The sequence below is a fragment of the Phalacrocorax carbo genome, chromosome 4 (genome assembly GCF_963921805.1).
Source record: "Phalacrocorax carbo chromosome 4, bPhaCar2.1, whole genome shotgun sequence".
In the NCBI taxonomy this organism is placed as follows: Eukaryota; Metazoa; Chordata; class Aves; order Suliformes; family Phalacrocoracidae; genus Phalacrocorax; species Phalacrocorax carbo.
This window is the reverse complement of record NC_087516.1, coordinates 28,169,282-28,188,762: the sequence shown is the minus strand read 5'-3', so window position 1 is coordinate 28,188,762 and position 19,481 is coordinate 28,169,282. Positions and strand designations below refer to the sequence as shown.

At 41.3% G+C, this 19,481-nt stretch overlaps 1 protein-coding gene across 2 annotated transcripts; it reads left to right on the top strand.

The window, feature by feature from the left end:
• The first annotated feature begins 9,721 nt into the window (after positions 1-9,721).
• GNPDA2 (glucosamine-6-phosphate deaminase 2) lies at positions 9,722-17,835 on the top strand. Of its 2 annotated transcripts, XM_064449370.1 has the most exons (7): positions 9,722-9,877; positions 11,322-11,485; positions 11,778-11,879; positions 12,407-12,589; positions 12,922-13,106; positions 13,200-13,374; positions 16,798-17,835. In XM_064449370.1, exons 2-7 carry the CDS (start codon positions 11,362-11,364, stop codon positions 16,854-16,856), a joined length of 828 nt encoding a protein of 275 aa, XP_064305440.1. In that variant the 5' UTR covers positions 9,722-9,877; positions 11,322-11,361; the 3' UTR covers positions 16,857-17,835. The 2 variants fall into 2 exon arrangements, with proteins under 2 accessions (XP_064305440.1, XP_064305439.1); XM_064449369.1 differs by having other exon boundaries at positions 12,922-13,374.
• The last annotated feature ends 1,646 nt before the right edge of the window (positions 17,836-19,481 follow it).

Genomic DNA, 19,481 nt, shown 5'->3' with positions numbered 1-19,481 from the left:
TCCTTCCAACCGTTTGTGGATTCTTGTTTGTGGATACATGCCTTGCCTAAATTGAAATCAGCAGGAGCATCTACTCCTAGACATTATCTGGCTGTGTCAGTTGCCAACAGCAATTACAGAAACTCATGGGGAACATTGGCTGCAGGTTACTGAAACAGATGTCAGTTGTAGCGACACAGGCATGAGACTGAATTTCAGAGTGCGAGCAGCCCGACGTGCCACGCGTAAGTTCCAACAGCTCTGGCCACAAATCAGACCAACAGCTAAAAATCACACTTTGCAACCATCATTCACATTCAAAGCATTCCCTACTTTCATTTGCCTCGTGGAATCACATACATATCACAATATTAAAACTTTTTTTTTGTCTCCTGGTAAGCTTTTATAACCTTACCAGAGGCAAGTGAAGCAGAGAGGTGGGGATGTGACAACAAGCAGTTAGAAACATAGGCTCATTCCTATTAGAGGAGGACAGTCATTCTAGGAATAAGGCTAATAAAACTGAGAGATGAATCATCCTGGAAGGTCTTTTTTTTTTTTCATCTATTGAATATTAAAACAAATGGCAAGAAAGGTTTCTGCAAGTTTTGTGCTGTCATCACTCACAAATGTGCACCCTTTTTAATTCACATCTCTGGTTCTGCACAGATGAAAAGAGGAAAATATTTGAAAATGCTGAATATGCTAATCCAAATAATCCGTACAAGCAGGTCTACCTCATGTTAGGATCTGGCCTGAGCCTCCCTCACCTTGTTTTCTATTCACAGTCTTATTGCCACAAGCACAGTCTCCATTCCTTCCAAGGCAAAAACCCTAAAGTGAGAACAGGATCAACACAGCAGAGTGAGCTTTGCCACAGCTTTGTACACAGCACAAGCCAGGCCTGTGATCTGTGATCTACAAATTCTTCAAATACTTTACAAACCTGCAGGTCATCCCAACTCACAGAGTATGTCCTGTACTCTTTATCTTAAATTACCCCTTGTCTCTCAGAGAAAGCCACAGGAGGTAATATGCAACCTGTTTTCTGCATTATCTAAACATCCTGGGGCAGTGCTAGAGCAGCCTGAAGAAAACATCTCCCCACATACTAGCTGTTGTCCCACTAAACACTGGCAGCGGCCAACCCAAAACTTCTGAAGGGAGTTCAGCAGAAAGTACAAGATTTCTGCTAACAAGCAAAACATTCATATCACTGATAACATACAGATTAACTGAAATGGGACACTGCCATAAACATTGCCTAAGAGAATGAAAATAACCTGATGCCAACAAGCAGTGTGACAGCTCCAGAAGCCTGGGACTAGTTTTATATGGAGCTAGACAAATCACTGAAACTGTCTTTGGCAGTTGTCTACATAGTTCAAAGGAAGACTATGAGAAGCCCTATCCTTCCTGCCAGAGGAGGACATCAAGCATGGTAAAGCCCCAGCAGAGGAAGACTATGAGAGGAAGGTGGAATAAGAATGACTGTGTTCTTTAAGGATGGTACACTGATCATGGTACACTGATACATTCACATAAAGCCTTTTATGAAAACTCTCTTAACCAAAGACCAGTGACATACCGTAACTCCCTGCTTGGGTGAGTCATCTGGCCATGCCTACGCCACCCTTACGTCATTGCCCATAGAGAGAGATATTACCCTTTTTGTCAAATTGTCTGTGGGTGCGTCTCCAGGGGCCGAGAACTCAGCAAACAGAAGCCATGCTAAGCATTTGCCCATGCTTTCCTGTCTCTCCTACTTTGTGGCTATGTGATTTCCCTCTCTGTGCTCCTAGAAGATGCAGGAGATGCTGGAGTGGCAGATCCTTTCTTCTCGCTCTGCCTACCTAAGCCAGATCCTGGCATAGTTTAAAGCTTCCCTGAGTGCCTGTTAAAAACAACTTTGAAAGCCAAGGTAATGTCAACCACAAATTTATTTCCCCTCCCAAACTGCACTAACTTTGAGGTGAATTAAGACATACACATTTTTTCATATTCTGTCTTCTGTGCCAGTATTATCCCACCTGTAGAATATGAATAGATTTTACAGTCTTTGAGGTAAATGGGTTGAATTCTATATATTTTTAGATCTTAAAAAAAGAGCATGCTTTTGGAAAGCCTGAGTCTACAAGGACGTTCTTAAAGAAATAAAGGATGCAGTATTAGAGAGTCAGGGACAATTCTGGCCTCAGGTCTTCCAACTCCTCTGCCTGCTGATCACCCCTTAGTTTGAAAGGTGGCAACAGAAATCAGACAAGTCAAAAAAAAAAGGGTTATTTCTGTTTGGTACAATAAAAGATGCTTTCTAGAGGCTTTGTCATGTCTAAATATCCTCTCTCATCCCATGCTTCATCACATGATCACTCAAACCAAACAGACTAAGGTAGCTTTACGACATGTAAATAAATTTCTAAAGGGAACATTTAACTTTGTAACAATTTGTATATCTCAAAATTATACTAACAAGTTGATGAGAATAATCAGTACTTTCCAGTGCCACAGCCTGAGAGATGTTTTGACTGGTCCTAGGATGGGGGTAGGATGGGTGAGAATCACCCCAGTCACACACCCGCATTCCTGTAGGAGATCCCTGGTCCTCATATGAGAACAAAAATTCCCCCCCCCCCCCCAACTCCCCCCTAAAAAAACCAAGAGTCAGCTACGAATTAAGGGAGAAAAAGGGTTTATAATCAGGGCTCAGCTGGAGATCTGCTCTTTTGTCTCTGGAACTGCACAAAGAAGGTATGTACACAACCACAAATGGTACAGTCAGCAGAAACAGCCTATCCTCTGGGGACAGGCGGCAGCTTCTGTTTGTAAGGATTAAAAAAGAATTCTCCTGGGAGAATTTGCTTAAGCCTTCTCTCTTTTCTAAATTCATCTGTAACATCCACAGGTGGGGCAAGAACCATTATCTGCTCTTTCAGGAAATAATGACCTAGGTAGGACCTTCTGCAACTGAACTGCAGGATATCCATTTTCTAAGCTCTACTTGACAGTGTGTTGTTACAGCTAAGTGCTGCTAAGTGGATTCAGAAAGCCTCTGATTAAAATGGTAGCACAATAAATACCAAATCAATCCAGATAAACACCCATCAGTAGTGTGGTGCATCTCTGCAAACTAGGTGCAAATATACTTCTGATCTTCCTCTCAAGCCCTGCCTCCATCCAGCCTTACTGAATGGCCAAGATAGCAAAGGATACCATTACTTTCCAAAAAGAGATTCCATATATTGGAAGAAATAACCTGGAAATAAACCATATATTAACTGCATTTTGCTGGAGTCTGTATATTTTATAAATACGAATACAAGTTTTATTTTTTTTTAGGGGTACATAAAGTTGATTATTATCGTTTCATGCCAACTGTCGAAACAAAGAAACAAGGCGGTAAGCAAGGCGGAGGGCAGCGGCCCGCGGGGAGACCCACTGGTCCCCGACGGCGCCGCTTGCAGGCCCCGGCCCCGGCCCCGGCCCCGGCCCCGGCCCCGGCCCCGGCCCCGGCCCCGGCCCCGGCCCCGGCCCCGGCCCCGGCCCCGGCCCCGGCCCCGGCCCCGGCCTCTGCTGCCACCTGGCGGGCCCGGCCGCCCCCTCACACCACGTCAGGCTGCCCAAATACGTTATAAGGGGAAAAAATCCTCACATGCACACACACACACACACAAAAGGTTTAATCAATGCAGAGGGAGATAATAAGTCCAAACTGCGTTTCTTGAAGCTTTTTCACCACTCCAGTCTTTCCAAGCTTTTCTAAAAAAAAAAAAAAAAAAAGCAAAGTTGATTTAAAAATAAAAAGGAGCAATATTAAAAGGGATGCAACATTAGTCTCCTTAAAAGTACTAATAAAAACCACTGAGCATGGTTTTCCTGTTTATCTCCCATCATCTTCGAAAGCCTAGCACGAAACTTTAAATCCTGGTTTAGTTCTGCACACTGTCAAAGGAGAACATTTTCATGAGCACAGAGTTTCTCAGTACTTAGAAAATACATACACCCAGAAACATTCCCAAGCACTGAGCTGGCTCTGACGGGGTGGCCTGCGTATAAGCTAGTAAAAACTTTGCTGGCTGCAAAAACAGGGAACCTGTTTCCCTTATGCGTCACTGGAATGGGATGGTGTTAGACATATCCTGCATATTTTTACGTCCAATCTCATTAATATCTCTGCAGAAACACCTATGAGCTCTGCTGCTTTCTCACTGGCTTTGAGACGAGAGAAGCCCGTTGTTGTGCCTAGGTGTGCAGCAATACCTAAGGCACGTGTTAAGGAGTCTGCTCTATGCAGCAGTTCACCATGGAAATGTTACACACCGTCCGCCCAGGTCATCCTCTAAAAGGTTTCAGTTGCTATGCTATTTTGTATCCTTATTCTTGATTTGCACATCTGGTACGCAGCAGAGTTTAATTCAGCAGAGGGAAAAGAGTTTGGGGTTTTTTTTTTTTTGCTTTTTGGGTTTTTTTTTAAAGCCTTTTCATTGATTATCTGTTTCTTGACCTCTACATTTAATGCCTTACTTGGCAAATATCTCCATCACAACCTTTTGGTCGTCTCAGAGTCTTTCCTGCATGTCAACGTATGTCTGAGCTGCTTTCCTTCGTAGGTCCCAACTTTGAGCAGGATCCTTTTTGCTCTTCAAACTAAAAAGGAGGGAACCTGAAGGGATAACTACTTTGTTAAAAGAATGGGATTCAGCCTTCTAGGTTCAGGTGGCCCTCTTCAGATAAAACTCAATGCAACTTGGTTACTATAGAAGTACATCCAGTTTAAATTCCTAGTCACTTAAAAACAGAGATTAGATGCCAAAAGAATTGCAGGTTTAAAGAAAGCAACACAAAAATCACCTGATCATAGCAGATATATGAAAATCAGAGCGCCATGACTAGTAAATGATTTAATACTTAACAGAAGGGCCATTAAGAAAAAACTGAAAAAATGTATGACAGAAATACTGTTTCAAAAAGCAACAAAAAAACACTAGGATTTTAAATATTATGACTGAGATTTTAAGAAATCTCTAGTCATGCTAGTCAATGAAACCTAATAAGGACTACCTAATAAAGACTTTGCCTAATTGCTAGCAACAATGTTCAGTGCATATAGACTATTTTGCATCTACTACTGATTAGAAAGGAAAACTGGAGAATGAGTTGGGAAAAACCATACCCTACACATTAGCATACTAACAAGAAGAGGCAGAATTGAATATGCTCACAGAAGACAGGGAATTTGTCTGAGAGTATGTCCAACAGAAATAGTTTAGATAATGTTGCCAAGTTTGCTAAAAGGCAGCAGACACAGAAGGTTGCTCAGAATGCAGAGGCAGCAGGAAAAACTGCATGAAGTTCCACTGAGCATAGAACAGTACAGCACATATTCATAGAATCATAGAATGGTTTGGGTTGGAAGGGACCTTTAGAGGTCATCTAGTCCAACCCCCCTGCAGTAAGCAGGGACACCTTCAACTAGATCAGGTTGCTCAGAGCCCCGTCCAACCTGGCCTTGAATGTTTCTAGGGATGGGGCATCTACCACCTCTCTGGGCAACCTGTTCCAGTGTTTCACCACCCTCATTGTAAAAAATTTCTTCCTTATATCTAGTCTAAATCTACCCTCTTTTAGTTTGAAACCATTACCCCTTGTACTGTCACAACAGGCCTTGCTAAAGAGGTTGCCCCCATCTTTCCTGTACTCCCCCATTAAGTACTGGAATGCTGCAATAAGGTCTCCCCACAGCCTTCTCTTCTCCAGGCTGAACAACCCCAACTCTCTCATCCTGTCCTCACAGGAGAGGTGCTCCAGCCCTCAGATCATTTTTGTGGCACTGCTCTGGACCCATTCGAACGGTTCCATGTCCTTCTTGTGCCAAGAGCTCCAGAGCTGGATGCAGTGCTCCGGATGGGGTCTCAACAGAGCAGAGCAGAGGGGCAGAATCACCTCCCTCAACCTGCTGGCCACACTTCTTTTGATGCAGCCCAGGATATGGTTGGCTGCAAGTGCACATTGTTGGCTCATGTCCAGCTTTTCGTCCACCAGAACCCCCAAGTCCTTCTCTGCAGGGCTGCTCTCAATCTCTTCATCCCCCAGCCTGTATTGATATCTAGGGTTGCCCCAACCCAGGTGCAGGACCTTGCACTTGGCCTTCTTGAACCTCATAAAGTTCTCACAGGCCCACCTCTTCAGCTTGCCCAGGTCTCTCCGGATGACATCCCATCCTTCTGGTGTGTCAACTGCACCACTCAGCTTGGTGTCATCTGCAGACTTGCTGAAGGTGCTCTCGATCCCACTATGTCATTGATGAAGATATTAAACGGTACTGGTCCCAGTATGGATCCCTGAGGGAGACCACTTGTCACTGGTCTCCATCTGGGCATCGAGCCTTTGACCACTACCCTCTGGATGCGACCACCCAGCCAATTCCTTATTCACCGAAGAGTCCATGCGTCAAAACCATACCTCTCCAGTTTAGAGAAAAGGATGCTGTGGGGGACCATGTCAAAGGCCTTACAGAAGTCCACATAGATGACATCCATATCTCTTCCCTTGTCCACTGATGGAGTCACTCCATCATAGAAGACCACTAAGTTGGTCAGGCACGACTTGACCTTGGTGAAGCCATGCTGGCTGCCTCAGATCACCTCCCTGTCCTCCATGTGCCTTAGCATAGCTTCTAGGAAGGTCTGTTCCATGATCTTCCCAGCACAGAGTTGAGGCTGACAGGTTGTTAGTTCCCCAGGTCCTCCTTTCTAACCTTTTTAAAGATGGGCACAATGTTTGCCTTTTTCCAGTCACTAGGGACTTCACCTGACTGCCATGACTTCTCAAATATCATGGAGAGTGGCTTAGCAACTACATCAGCCAGTTCCCTCAGGACTCTGGAATGCATCTCATCAGGTCCCACAGACTTATGTATGTGCATGTTCCTCAGGCAGTCATGAACCTGATCTTCCCTTACAGCGGGAGGGGCTTCATCCCCCTGGTCTTCATCCTGTGGTCCATTGGCTTGGGAGGGGTGAGGAGAGAGGTTACCAATGAAGACCGAGGCAAAAAAGTTGTTGGGCACCTCAACCTTCTCCTCATCTGCTGATACTAGGCCACCATTCTTATTCACCATGGGGGATACGCTGTCTTTGACTTTCCTTTTCTAGTTCACGTACCTGTAGAAGTGTTTCTTGTTATTCTTTGCATCCCATGCCAAATTCAGCTCCAGCTTCACCTTGGTCCTCCTGACCCCATCCCTACACAACCAGGCAGCATCCCTATGTTCTTCCTAGGATACCTGTCCCTGCTTCCACTGCCTGTGTAGGTCCCTCTTGCTCTTTGACCAGCAGGTCTCAACTCAGCCATGCTGGTCTCTTCCCTTCCTTGCCTGAATTCTTACACCAGGGAACCGAGAGTTCTTGCGCTGTATGGAACATGTCCTCAAAGATCCACCAGCTCTCTTCTCTTCCCTTGTCCCTGAGGACCGTTTCCCAGGGGGTCCTGCTGGAATTTCGCTTCCTTAAAATTTAGGGTCCTGATTATGCTCCTCGTTTTTCCTGTACCCCTCAGGAGTGTGAACTCCACCAATGCGTGATATTCTCTGACCTCCTGGAGAATATGCAACAGGGGGGAGCCTATTACCTGAATTTTTGAGGGTTTTCATTAGTGATGAACATAGTAAATTTTCAAGTTGTGGAAACACACAGAACCTGTGTGAAAGATCTCAGTTTCCTATAACAACTTAATGTGCAGAGTGATGAACAAAGCCAATGGACTATGGTAGGATAAGGCGTATGTGGCAGGGTCATACCTACAGGGTAGAGCTAGGAATGGAATCACAGAGGTGGGAAGCCTGAGAGAGTGATGCTGTCCTGCCAAGGGAGACATGGATAATGCAAACGGCTGTTCTTGCTGTACCACCCATTCGGGCATGCTCTGCTCGTATCTTGTTAAAGCAGCAGGTAGCAAGTGTACCCTAGAGTAAAAATCCTCAGAAACCTTTTACCGTCTTGAGATTAGGCAGCTAGTAAAGGTTTTAGGGAAATAAAGAAGCCCATTGTTGCTGCCTTCAGCAGCACAAGCTGGCAACACCAAGGATGCAGAGAAAGGGATTAGAAAATCCTAGAAAGGCAGCAGAGAGCTGACAAAGAGGGAAGCACAGATGGATACTTGACCATGAGAACATAATTAATTATAATAATAATCTCGTACACTGACCTTACATTTCAGAGAACAGGGCGCACCAGGGGAAGAAAAAAACCTCCCCTACAGTTCTGGGGATGTAATTTCAGGCCTACGGGTACCTAGGTGTGTCATAATACCAAAGAAATGTGTTAACTAGTCTGCTGTATGCAGCAGTTGGCCACTGAAGTTTTACATGTGGTCCATGTAGGTAGGAAAATCCAGAAGGGAAATCTAGAGGCAAAATTTAGGTTGTTACACAGGATCTGAAAAACCACAGCCTCCACTGCCTGAAACAATGCAAACAGCAGAGGTTCAGAGCAAGACTCAAGAAATGGTGCAAGGGAAAAGAATATTCTTTAGGATGTGGTAAAATTTCCAAGACTTTATAGGAAGAACAAACATGAGCTAAATTAAGTTGCTGATACTTGAAAGTTAAATTCAAAAAAAGGCAGATTTTGAAGCAAAGGAAGTTTTTTACTGGTTGTCTGCTAAGCCCCAGAGACTCCAGTAAGATTTACTTTTCCTCAAGAGTGTGCAAACGCACCTTTCGTGCCCTGGCAAAGCATTACTCCATCTTTCTAAACTACCTTGCAGTAGTTCAAGTCAGGTTACCACAAGATGTATTGTGTTCATGTGAGTGTGACTCCTGATACTTTTTTTGTACTCCTCCTCTTCCCCCCCGCCCCTGCCTTTTATTAGCTTCTCTCCCTTTAGCCTTCAAATGTGTTTTTCCTCAGTCAGTCATACTCCTGGCCATTAAACAGATTCATCCTGGTTTTTTTAATATGGTAGGCTCTTGGTGAAGCCTACAGCATGCAGATAGGTAGATATTCAGAATTATGTAGCTTCCTCTTCCCCCACTAATTTCTGAAGCGCCCCTTAAGAGATTAACCTTTTCCAACCAGCAAGATGTATCACACCATAGCTGTTTAGATTATTACCCAACTACATCCACAAAATTACTTGACTGTTCTTAAAGGAAAAAGAGATAGTTGATACCCCACCTACAGTTTTTGCAGTAACTATTAACAGCCCTTTTTGTAGCTGCTTTAGGGGCTGCCCAGGGAGGTGGTGGAGTCACCATCCCTGGAGATATTGAAAAAAATGTGTAGACATGGCACTTCAGGACATGGTTTAGGAGACATGTTGGTGTTGGGCTGACGGTTGGGCTTGATGATCCTAGAGGTCTCTTCCAACCTTAGTGATTCTATGATTGTATGCTTCAAGTGAACACTTAAGTTACAGGGGAGCTTTTCTCAGCAAGATCTCAGTGTGCCACCTGCCCCCCCAAACCAGCAGATCTCAGAAAAGGCCTCACAAAGGCCCGACACCAGTTCAACCTTTGAGCGGGTCAGTGCTTCTGCAGCAGCCCCTCCCCACCCCGACCCGCAGGCAGCCCCCTATGCCCTCCCCTAAGGGCAGGCACCTCCCTCGCTCAGGCCCTACCCCGGCGAGGAGAGCGGGGTGAGAGAACCCCCACCGCCCCCCGACCCACAGCCCCGGTGGCTCCAAAACCCCGCCGGGACGAGGCCGCCGCCCCGGCGCACGCGCGGCTCCGCCCACCCGCTGCGCTGTTTCCGGCGCTGTCCAGGTGCTTCCGGGTGCCGCGGGAGGCGGAGGGGCCGGTGCCGGGGTGCTCCGGAGGTGGCGGTCGCCGTCCCCGTCACCCCTCCCGCTGCCGCGCCGCGCCGCCCGGGTGCTGTTCGAGACCGCTGTGGGCTCTGCGGGGGTGAGCGGGGCCGGGGAGGGCGTGCCGTGCCGTGCCGTGCGGTGCGGTGCTGGCGGGGTGGGGCCGGCCGGGCGGCGGGCAGGGGGAGGCCGCGGGGCGCTGTGCTGGGGCGAGGCGGGGGGGCGGTAGGTCTCTTCCTCAAGCAGCGCTGATTCACCAGCCTCCCCAGAAAGTGCCCCCGGCCGGAATCCCGCGGTCGCTGCGGTCGTTCTGGTGGCGCCGTCCCTTTCGGCGAGCACCACCGTGTTCTGTGGGGAGATCGGCTGCGCCGTGGTGAGGCCGCCCTGAGCCGCGGGAGCTCCTGCTAGCGGCCGTCTGTCTGTCCCCCCCCCGAACAGGCGGGAGTGTTAACCTCTTCGGCTCCTTCCCTCTGCAACGGGGAGTTCGGCTTGCCATGGTTTTACATGGTTTTACAGAGAAGGCAGCCGTGTCAGCAAAAAGTGGTGCTCGTTTCCTCCCTCGCTTAGTGCGAGTAACAGACGTTACCCTGTTGAGCGCTGCTGAGGTTTAATTCATGTTTATTTCATGTTTCAGGGCTGCTCGTAGCCCTGTTGTTTCCTGGCTAACGCTCAGGCCTGGGAAGAGAAAATACATTGCAAACTGGCTAAAGAGCTTCAGTCCTTCTGACAGATACATGATTTTGATAAGCAGAAACTCGTGGAAAAATGAGTTTTACTTAAATGCAAGAGATGCTCCTGTACTTTTAACAGCCAAGCCTGTTTTTTAGATACTTATCTTAATGACTAGTATAGCTGTACTCAAAATCAGAGCCTATAAAGAATGTCTGACTGACTTCCGTTTAAAGTTATGTTGAAAAGACAAAATGTCACCTCACAGGTATTTTTACTGTGAATTGTCAAGATTTCAGATATCTCTAACGCTATAACATATCTTTGCAGAATAATAAGATTACTGAAGCGTTGTAATGGAGATGGAATGAGAGCGAAAGGAGTTTTAATAGTTTATGTCCAATTATATGTTTTGAAGATAGAAGCATGGGGCTATTCTGGGCCTTGTTTTTGAAGTTTCAGACATTCTGCTGGTCATAAGAGACAGGAATTAATGTTTGTTTACTTATTTGTTTGTTTTTATTTCAAGCAGAGTATTTCCTCGTTTCTAACAGTAACGACTAAAAGACTGAAGTTTAAATGGCTTGTTCTTATTTTGTTTTAGCTTTTTCCTACAAGTTACTTTAAATTAGTCTGTGTATTTTAATAAATATTGTTTGTAATCTATCATGTGAATTCTATAGCTTTTCTTTTGATTGTCCAACAATCCAGCTTGAACTAGGACTGCAAGAGTGCAGTCTGCTTATGCAAGTAAAATGTACTTTATTTAGCGCTATACATCAGTATAAAGGGTCATTTTTTCCTCTCTTCTTTAATCTAAGGTTTTACAACTATTCATATGGTGCTTATTTTTAAAACTTTGACATTTTCTCCAGGTTTAAGTTTATCTTACCACAGAAGTTCCTCACGGCCATAATGAGGCTAGTAATTCTTGAAGATTATGATCAGGCTAGTGAATGGGCAGCAAAATACATCTGTAATCGTATTATCCAATTCAAGCCAAGTCAAGGAAGATATTTCACGCTTGGTCTACCAACAGGCAAGTTTTATTCAAAGCCTATGTAAGTGACTAAATCTAGAGCTATGTTTGTATCATTGCTAACAATTACAGTATTTAAAAGAATGCAAATACCTTTTTGGTAATACTCCAACATATTTCTATTTAAATATGGATTTGATTTGTCAAAAAAGTTGTGATAAAGTTTGAGAAACTGAGAAATAACAGATTTCTTTTATGTTGAAAAGCATTGTAGCAAAATCTGACTATGTAGAGATTTAAATTGAAAATGTTGTGCAGATAGCTACGACAGTAGAAACACTTTATTTAACAGGGAGTACACCTTTGGGATGCTACAAAAAGCTGATAGAATATCACAGGAATGGAGATCTCTCTTTCAAATATGTAAAGACTTTCAACATGGATGAATACGTAGGTAAGAGTGTTAATTGTTTGAGAACACGCTATACTGGTAATTTTTTTCCTTTACCAAAGCTGTTAAATACTTGACAAAGCACAAGATGAGTCTGGTATGTTTGTACTTCTAAATTAGACTTCGGGGGGGGGTGGTGTGGTGTGTGTGTGTCATCTTAAACATTCTTCTCTATTCCTTTATCTGCAAAAGTGCAAATAATAAGCTAGTCCACATGGATCCTGGGCTAAAGTCTGTGCCTGTAAAATACTTTACAATGCTTCTGCAGAAAGTATGTTGTCACGTACTATTGTGATTCCATTTCTTTTAAAGACTTTACACTTGAGTAGGATGTATGCGAACGAAATGTAAACCATTTACCTTGTGCATGCCAACAGGAAATCTTTTTCTCAGTGTAATTCCAAATATTGCTTTATCTGACTTCTTACTTAGGTTTGTGTTGCATGCCCTACATTGGTTACACATAGACTGGAATTAAGGCTATTTGGTTAAATCTTGTGATATGTTACTTTCACTCTAAATGATTTCAGGGCTTCCCAGAAATCATCCAGAGAGCTACCATTCCTATATGTGGAATAACTTCTTTAAGCATATTGACATAGATCCAAATAATGCTCATATCCTTGATGGGAATGCTCCAGACTTACAGGCGGAATGTGATGCATTTGAAAAGAAAATTGAAGAAGCAGGGGGGATTGACCTGTTTGTTGGAGGTAGGAGGAAATGCTCTATGGATAGCTATGTTTCTAAAAACTGCACTGACCCTTTAATCACAATTTTCATAACTTAGTTAAACACACTTTTTCAATTATGGTGTAAGAAAGTTGTGCGACTAACAAAGAACCGGTATGTATACAAAAACAGAGCGTTTGGTGTCCAAGTTTCTGATAACTTTATTTCAAGTACATCTTGGATGCTTTTTATTGGAAACAGGGAACTAAAAGGAAAGAATGAGTCCTAAAACTTTTTTTGTTTGTTTAGAATGTTTGAGGGTATTTGTTGACTCACAGGTCTGGAATGATTTACTTTTTTTAACTTTGAAAAGGCATTGGTCCAGATGGCCACATTGCATTCAATGAACCCGGATCAAGTTTGTCTTCAAGAACAAGATTAAAGACTTTAGCAATGGATACCATTTTGGCAAATGCTAAATACTTTGATGGAGACTTATCTAAAGTACCAACTATGGCCCTAACAGTTGGTGTGGGTACGGTGATGGATGCTAGAGAAGTAAGAACTCATTTAGTTCTAGTTGCATGTGTCTATTTTTCAAGTCTAGTTATTGATACTGGTATTAAAGGTAAAGAGACCTTTGTTTTGCAGGTGATGATTCTTATAACAGGTGCACATAAGGCTTTTGCACTGTACAAAGCAATTGAAGAAGGAGTCAATCATATGTGGACAGTTTCTGCTTTCCAGCAACACCCTCGTACTATCTTCGTGTGTGATGAAGATGCTACTTTAGAACTAAGAGTTAAAACTGTGAAGTACTTTAAAGGTGAGCACTGAATCAAAGGTTACATGTGTTTAAAAAACCCACATTTTAAATTATATTGACTTAGGTCTGAGCCTTCCAACACTTTACAGTAGCTAATGTATAATGTTATATATTAAAAATACTAAATGTGAACTTATTTCTTGTGAATGGAAAAGTGCTAGGAGGCATAGCTTGTGTTCCTTCCATTCCTCACAAATATACTTTGGGAAAAATATTTCCTTTGCTTCCAATTTGAAATGATAGTTTAGTAATCTTCAACTGTATGTAAAACAGCAGCAGTCTGGTGTTCCAAAATACTAGTCTTAAAATATACTGGAAAGTTTTACTTAAAGAAAACTTGATACATTTATTAATACTGATATATTTTCTTGCTGCTTTTGCTGTGTGCTGTAATGTGCTGTCTAGTAAACTTGAGATGTGTGATACAGACTTTGAAATTACCCGAGGGCATTTTTCATACAGTGCAATCCGCTTAACAATCTGTACTGACTTTTAAGTCATTGCAGCCTTTTACTGTGCTTTTCATATTTGTAGTAGGTATATCGAGGCAAGCTTAAAGCTGGGATTTTTGATAGTTATTGAAAGTTCTTAGATGTGAGTTCTGTTTAGGTGAGACTGTAGAAGCTGAGAAAAATAGTTTTCTCCTAACTATATTAGCACACAAATGCAATCCTGTAAATCGCCCATCGTTCTCACTAGCATGGGTACTTGTAGTAGTTCAGGCATCTGAGAGCAAGATTGTAGTTTATGAAATTTTTTTTAGAGCATTATATCACCAGTGTCCTTGTATGTATTAGATTGCAATTCTGGCATTAATGTGATTTTTATCCCGATATCATTTGTGGCAAACTTATTAATTTTGGATTTTTTCCCAGTATGCTGTTCTCTGCTGTGTTTATTGTGTGTGTTAGTCTCTACCTGTATCACACTGCTAGATAGTACTTAGTGTTATTTTCAAAGACAAACTTCTTTAACTGCTTGAATAAATTTTAAACATTATCCTGTATTTCATATAAACAAAAGCTTTGCTTGGGAAAGATATAAACCTAATGTGGAATTACTAGGTATGAATGACACTGAACGCTGCTTTAAAAAAAAATCAAGGGCTACAGTGTATGAATGTGCGCTGTTATGTCACACTGTATTTAATTATCCCGTAATACAGAGCAATAGAATTCTTAAAGATTGTTTACTTTAAACTAATTTTACCTATTCTCAAATAAGTGAGTTTTTCCCCTTTTAAGATGGAAAAGAAATCAGTGTGGGTCAAATCTGGAATTATTTCTAAATCTTGATATTCAAGTTAGGCTTCTTAGGAAGCTAGGTAGTTCTTAATGACTGCTAATTATAGCAGCTATTTACTATGATTTTTCACCATTTTAAAAAAAACTCAAGGTACTACAGGAAACTTCAGATCTTTTTGATAATCAAGTACCACACTGGCTGGTAACTTCGAAAACAGTGGAGTAAGAGTTATTCTACTTTCTGAAAACCTATTAGAGGCTAAAATTATCAAGTGTACTTAAATGTTCTCATTGGAAAAGGGAAAGCTAACTTGCAAAATGAAGCAGAAAATGAATTTTGAATTTACTGATTAGTCCACAGATAAGTTAATTCAGGATAGTTTCTCCTTACTTGTGCATGCTCTTCTTAAAACTGTGTGCAGAAATCTGTTTATTCAAAGCATACTTGAATATACAGTGAGACTTTCCTTCAAAATAATTGTTTTGGCATCTATCAAGTAAGGACTCTGCATGTCTTTTAAACCAGAAACAACAGCTTTTTTTTTTTTGTGAAACAATTTCACAGGATTTAAATACCCTTCATGAAATATGGCAGAGAGGTAATACTTTGTAAGCATTTTTCATGCCTCTAGGAAGCGGGTAATTATCTCCTTTTCATTTCCCTTTTTTTAGAAGAGAAAAACACTGGCAGGAAGTGGAATACTTTAAAGTTCAAAACATGGTTCTAGTTTGAGTGGTGTGTGCAGCTGTTACTCTTCAGTACAAATGGCTTTTGTATCAAATATACTTAATACTCTCTCACTTACTGTTAAACTCCTGAAAAAATTACTGACTTGATCTTTCCCATTAAATCAACCCAATAGTTATTCTTCATGAAATTCTTCAGTTATGTTGCCTTCTAAGGCGGTTTAGGGTTTTTTCCGCAAATATCTGAAGCTAAGTTGTTACCTCTAGAGACAAAATAAGCTGGATTCTTGTGTCAGTTATAGGTGTGTTGGCCGTTTAGTATGGCTGAATGTGTTACTAGTTGGAGAAGGAAATAGTAACACCTGCATTTTATATTAAATAATCACACACTGGTTAGAAATAGATGCTGTATAAAATGCCTTTTGTTGTGGTCACCTCCAGTAATGACCTCAGATTGTATAGTTACTCAAATTTCATGTTGCTGCAGTGACACTGAGTTTGCCACCAGATGCATCATGTAGCAAAGGTATTTGAATATTCTTTGCCATAGATGATCACTAAAATGTGCACTGCTGTGAGATGACTAATGTTTTTTAAGATAAAGGCTCTAGTTTTAATGTTGCATATTACTTAAATCAGTAATTTTAGAAGTTAATCTTTAGTTTGGTGCTAAAATGGACTTGACTTTGCAGATTGTAACCACTGATCCGTTACTTTAATTAGTCCCTATGGTGAGATGAGGCTAAAGGCATACCATAACTGAATGTCATACCTACCTAGATGTAGGTAATGTTTTTACTAAGTTGTAACAAAATAAAATAAGCAGCATCTTTTTTTTTATTGCTTTTTTCAATATTAAAGTATCTTCACTGGGGGGGGAGCCCTTCCCTAATCACAGCTATGGATGACTTGTGTATGACCAAAAAAAGCTCAGCTGGAAACCAGTTAAACTACCGAGGTTCTGAATCTGCATTAACAGTCTGGATACTTCTAGTGTGGTTTTGCCTGTCTAGGACCACAAGTATACACTACTAGTTATAAAGACAGTAATACCACAATGCCAGAACAACTGCAGTTCAAGCTGTAAGTAAAAGTAGCAGTATGTGGACATCTGATGTTTATGACAAACTGTGGTATGAAATAATTCTATTGCTGTTATGCAGTTTTTAATACAAAGGAAAGATTGGTGGATCTTGTGTATTCAATTCATTTGGAAGTGTTCCAGATCTACTTCTTGACTTGTCTATTGTCAGAGAGGTCTTGTCCATGCTCACTTTATACTGAAGATGTCAATAGAATTCAAGTGATACAGGAATATATATGCTGTCTTTAACTTCTGATTTTAAGCTACTTTAAAAACCCACTGTTACTCTTTTCAGTGAACTGTTTAAAATGTATACTTTGAAGCAAACTCCAAATAAAAATGTGGAGAGAAAGAGGTGTTGAAAAAGTATAACTAATGTAAAGCTGGCATTGTTGCTTTCCCCCCAAGGTTTAATGCATGTGCACAATAAGCTTGTGGACCCACTGTACAGTATGAAAGAAAACTGAAAGAAGAATTGAAGAGGAACTCCATGTGGGTCAACAGCAACAGTTTTAGGTAGCAGATGAGTTCACTGCTATGCAATATGCTGAAAACTGTTTCAAATGGGGAATCCTAGGTACTGTATTTTTTAAAAGGTCCAATATCTGTACATTCACATTCCATCTGTTTGCTGTGTTGTGCATTTTGCTTTAATGTTTGGAGCTCTGTTGTTGGCTGGTATGTAACTAAATGGAACAGAACAAACCTATGCGAGACTGCATGTTTTGTAGGGGGGGAAAGCAGAGCACTTAATTCTAGCGCAGCAATGTAATGCATCTGCCTTGTGTTAGAGAAAATGATATTTTATTTCTAGGAATTTGTAACTTTTGGCTTGATTAGTATAGCTACATTTTGCATTTGTGTCTCTAAGCAGAACGGTTTTGGCCTTTGTCAACACTATGGACTTGTAATAGTTGTACAATTTCTACTATGAAATGTTCTGTTTACATATATCTAATGTACACTGAGCTTTTGCACTTGGTTGCCTTAAATTTATCTTAAACAGTTTTGGGGCATCTCAAGTCCTGTTGTACAATTCAGGCAAATAAAAATACAGAAACAGTGCCTAAAACTGCACCCAATTCTTGAAAGTTGGACCTTACTCCAGAGATAAAAAATGTTAAACTTCTGCCATAGTGCTTTTTTTTCTCATGCATTTCAAATTACTTTAGGATTTTTATATTTTTGGGAATTGAGCTTTATACATAAGGAAAAATCTAAATGTTCGTTTCTACAGGTACCTGTTTAATTGTACCATTAATGCTACTACTAAATGCCTGAAAAGAGGTTAATTTACAGGAATATGTCTGCAAGTTTAATACATGATCATTTAAGTCAACTGTTAATTACTTTGCAATAGTTACCTCTCATTGTATCATTATAAACAGCAAGCTGTTACAAGGAATGTTATTTCCTATTTTCAATATAAGTAAAACTTATAAATCTCTAATTTCAGAATTGTTTTGTTTCTATATAAATTCTGACAATAAGTACTCAGGGTTTCATGGATAGGTTAGGAATTTTGTACCTTCTTCCACCTAAGGAGGATGGTAAGAGTTTATTGGTTCAGACTTTGGGGGTGGGGGTGTGTGTGTGTGGAGAGGAAGTGTTCCCTTGTGTAAAGTTCTCACTGGGGAAAAGTGCAACAAAGTATAACTTCAACAATTTAACTTCAGTCCTTAACAGTAGATTGAACAAGCACAGATTTAAAACAGGCTTTCACCTTTAAGACTCAACTTCTATACTTGCATTTTTGAAGTGTAATGCAACACTGGGGGCAGGGGAGGGGAGTTTAAAAGACTGTGCTTCAGGAGAATGCAGATATATGTAGTGTGACCCACAAAGTGCAGTGTTAGGCTTGCCCTTCCTAACCCTCACAGCTAAGGAGACTTCACTTTATAAAATAAACACTTGTCTTTCAAAAAGTGTCAGATTAAAAATAATCTGGAATTTAGGTCACTATTAGGAATTCAAGCATGTTTTTATCTTAACAATCATGATCCATCTTGAGACAAAATCGGGAATTCTGTTGAGCAACAACAGAATTTAGGTTCAAGCATGAGTAGAAAGCCATAGTTTTTGTATCACTCTACTTCCTTGCAACTCTGAATTTTTGTTCTTTATTCCAGAACATGTTTCAGTCTTCTGCCTCTCTTGCCAACCTCATCAACTGAAGCCCTTCCTGTTGTTCTCTCAGGACACATGAGACCATTTGTAACCATTGGAACTTCTGTGAAACAGGCCAGTTTAAATACTGGTACAGTACTACATGTACTTGTCTGAGTGGGGTTGAGACTGTTTCTGCCTCTTTACATGAATAGTCTTCAGTAGTTCTCTAATTCGCTTCTGTTGTTAAACTTTTCTATAAGTTATGACTTCTACTGGGTGTAGAATTCTACTCTAGGCCCTGTAAATTCTCGGCTTCATTTTTTGTTAGAAACAGTGTAGTAGTATATAATTTTAATCCTTCAGATAGCTCCAGTTACTCTGATGAAATACCAATTCTCCAATGACAGTACCTTCCAAACTTGTCAACTACCAAAAATAAGTCAACCCTGTAAGTTACTTTAAGCTTTACCTGTTAGCCTGCAGCCCATTGTTAAAATCAAAATGGCAAAGCAAGCTTTTTCAAGTCCAGCAAGTCTTAAGTTATGGGTTCTCTGGTAAACGAATACATTCTAACTTAGCCTGGCACATCAACTTTAGCATTTTATTCTCCTTTTTCTCAGTAGGATTTTAAAATGGGGTAAAGGGGGTGGGGAAGTATATGACTAGATAGAATTAGGTAATTTTGTGTCAAAAACTAACACTTCATGTACTGTTCTAACAGTGACAGTACTAAGAGTTCATTTAAAGTCCTTGCTGTCAAAACTGGTATCATGTATTAGTCCTCTCAGAATTGGACTATAAATTTATATTTTTATTACTTCAGATTACTGTAATAAGACTAAAAGTCTGAGTTCTTCTAGTCTCATTCCCAAGGCAGCTTTATTTATGCATGTAACTTTCATTTAATTAGGTAACATATTTAATAGGTCACACTCAACGACTTTATGAAAGATTTACTACTTGGATAATCCCAAGCTTACCTT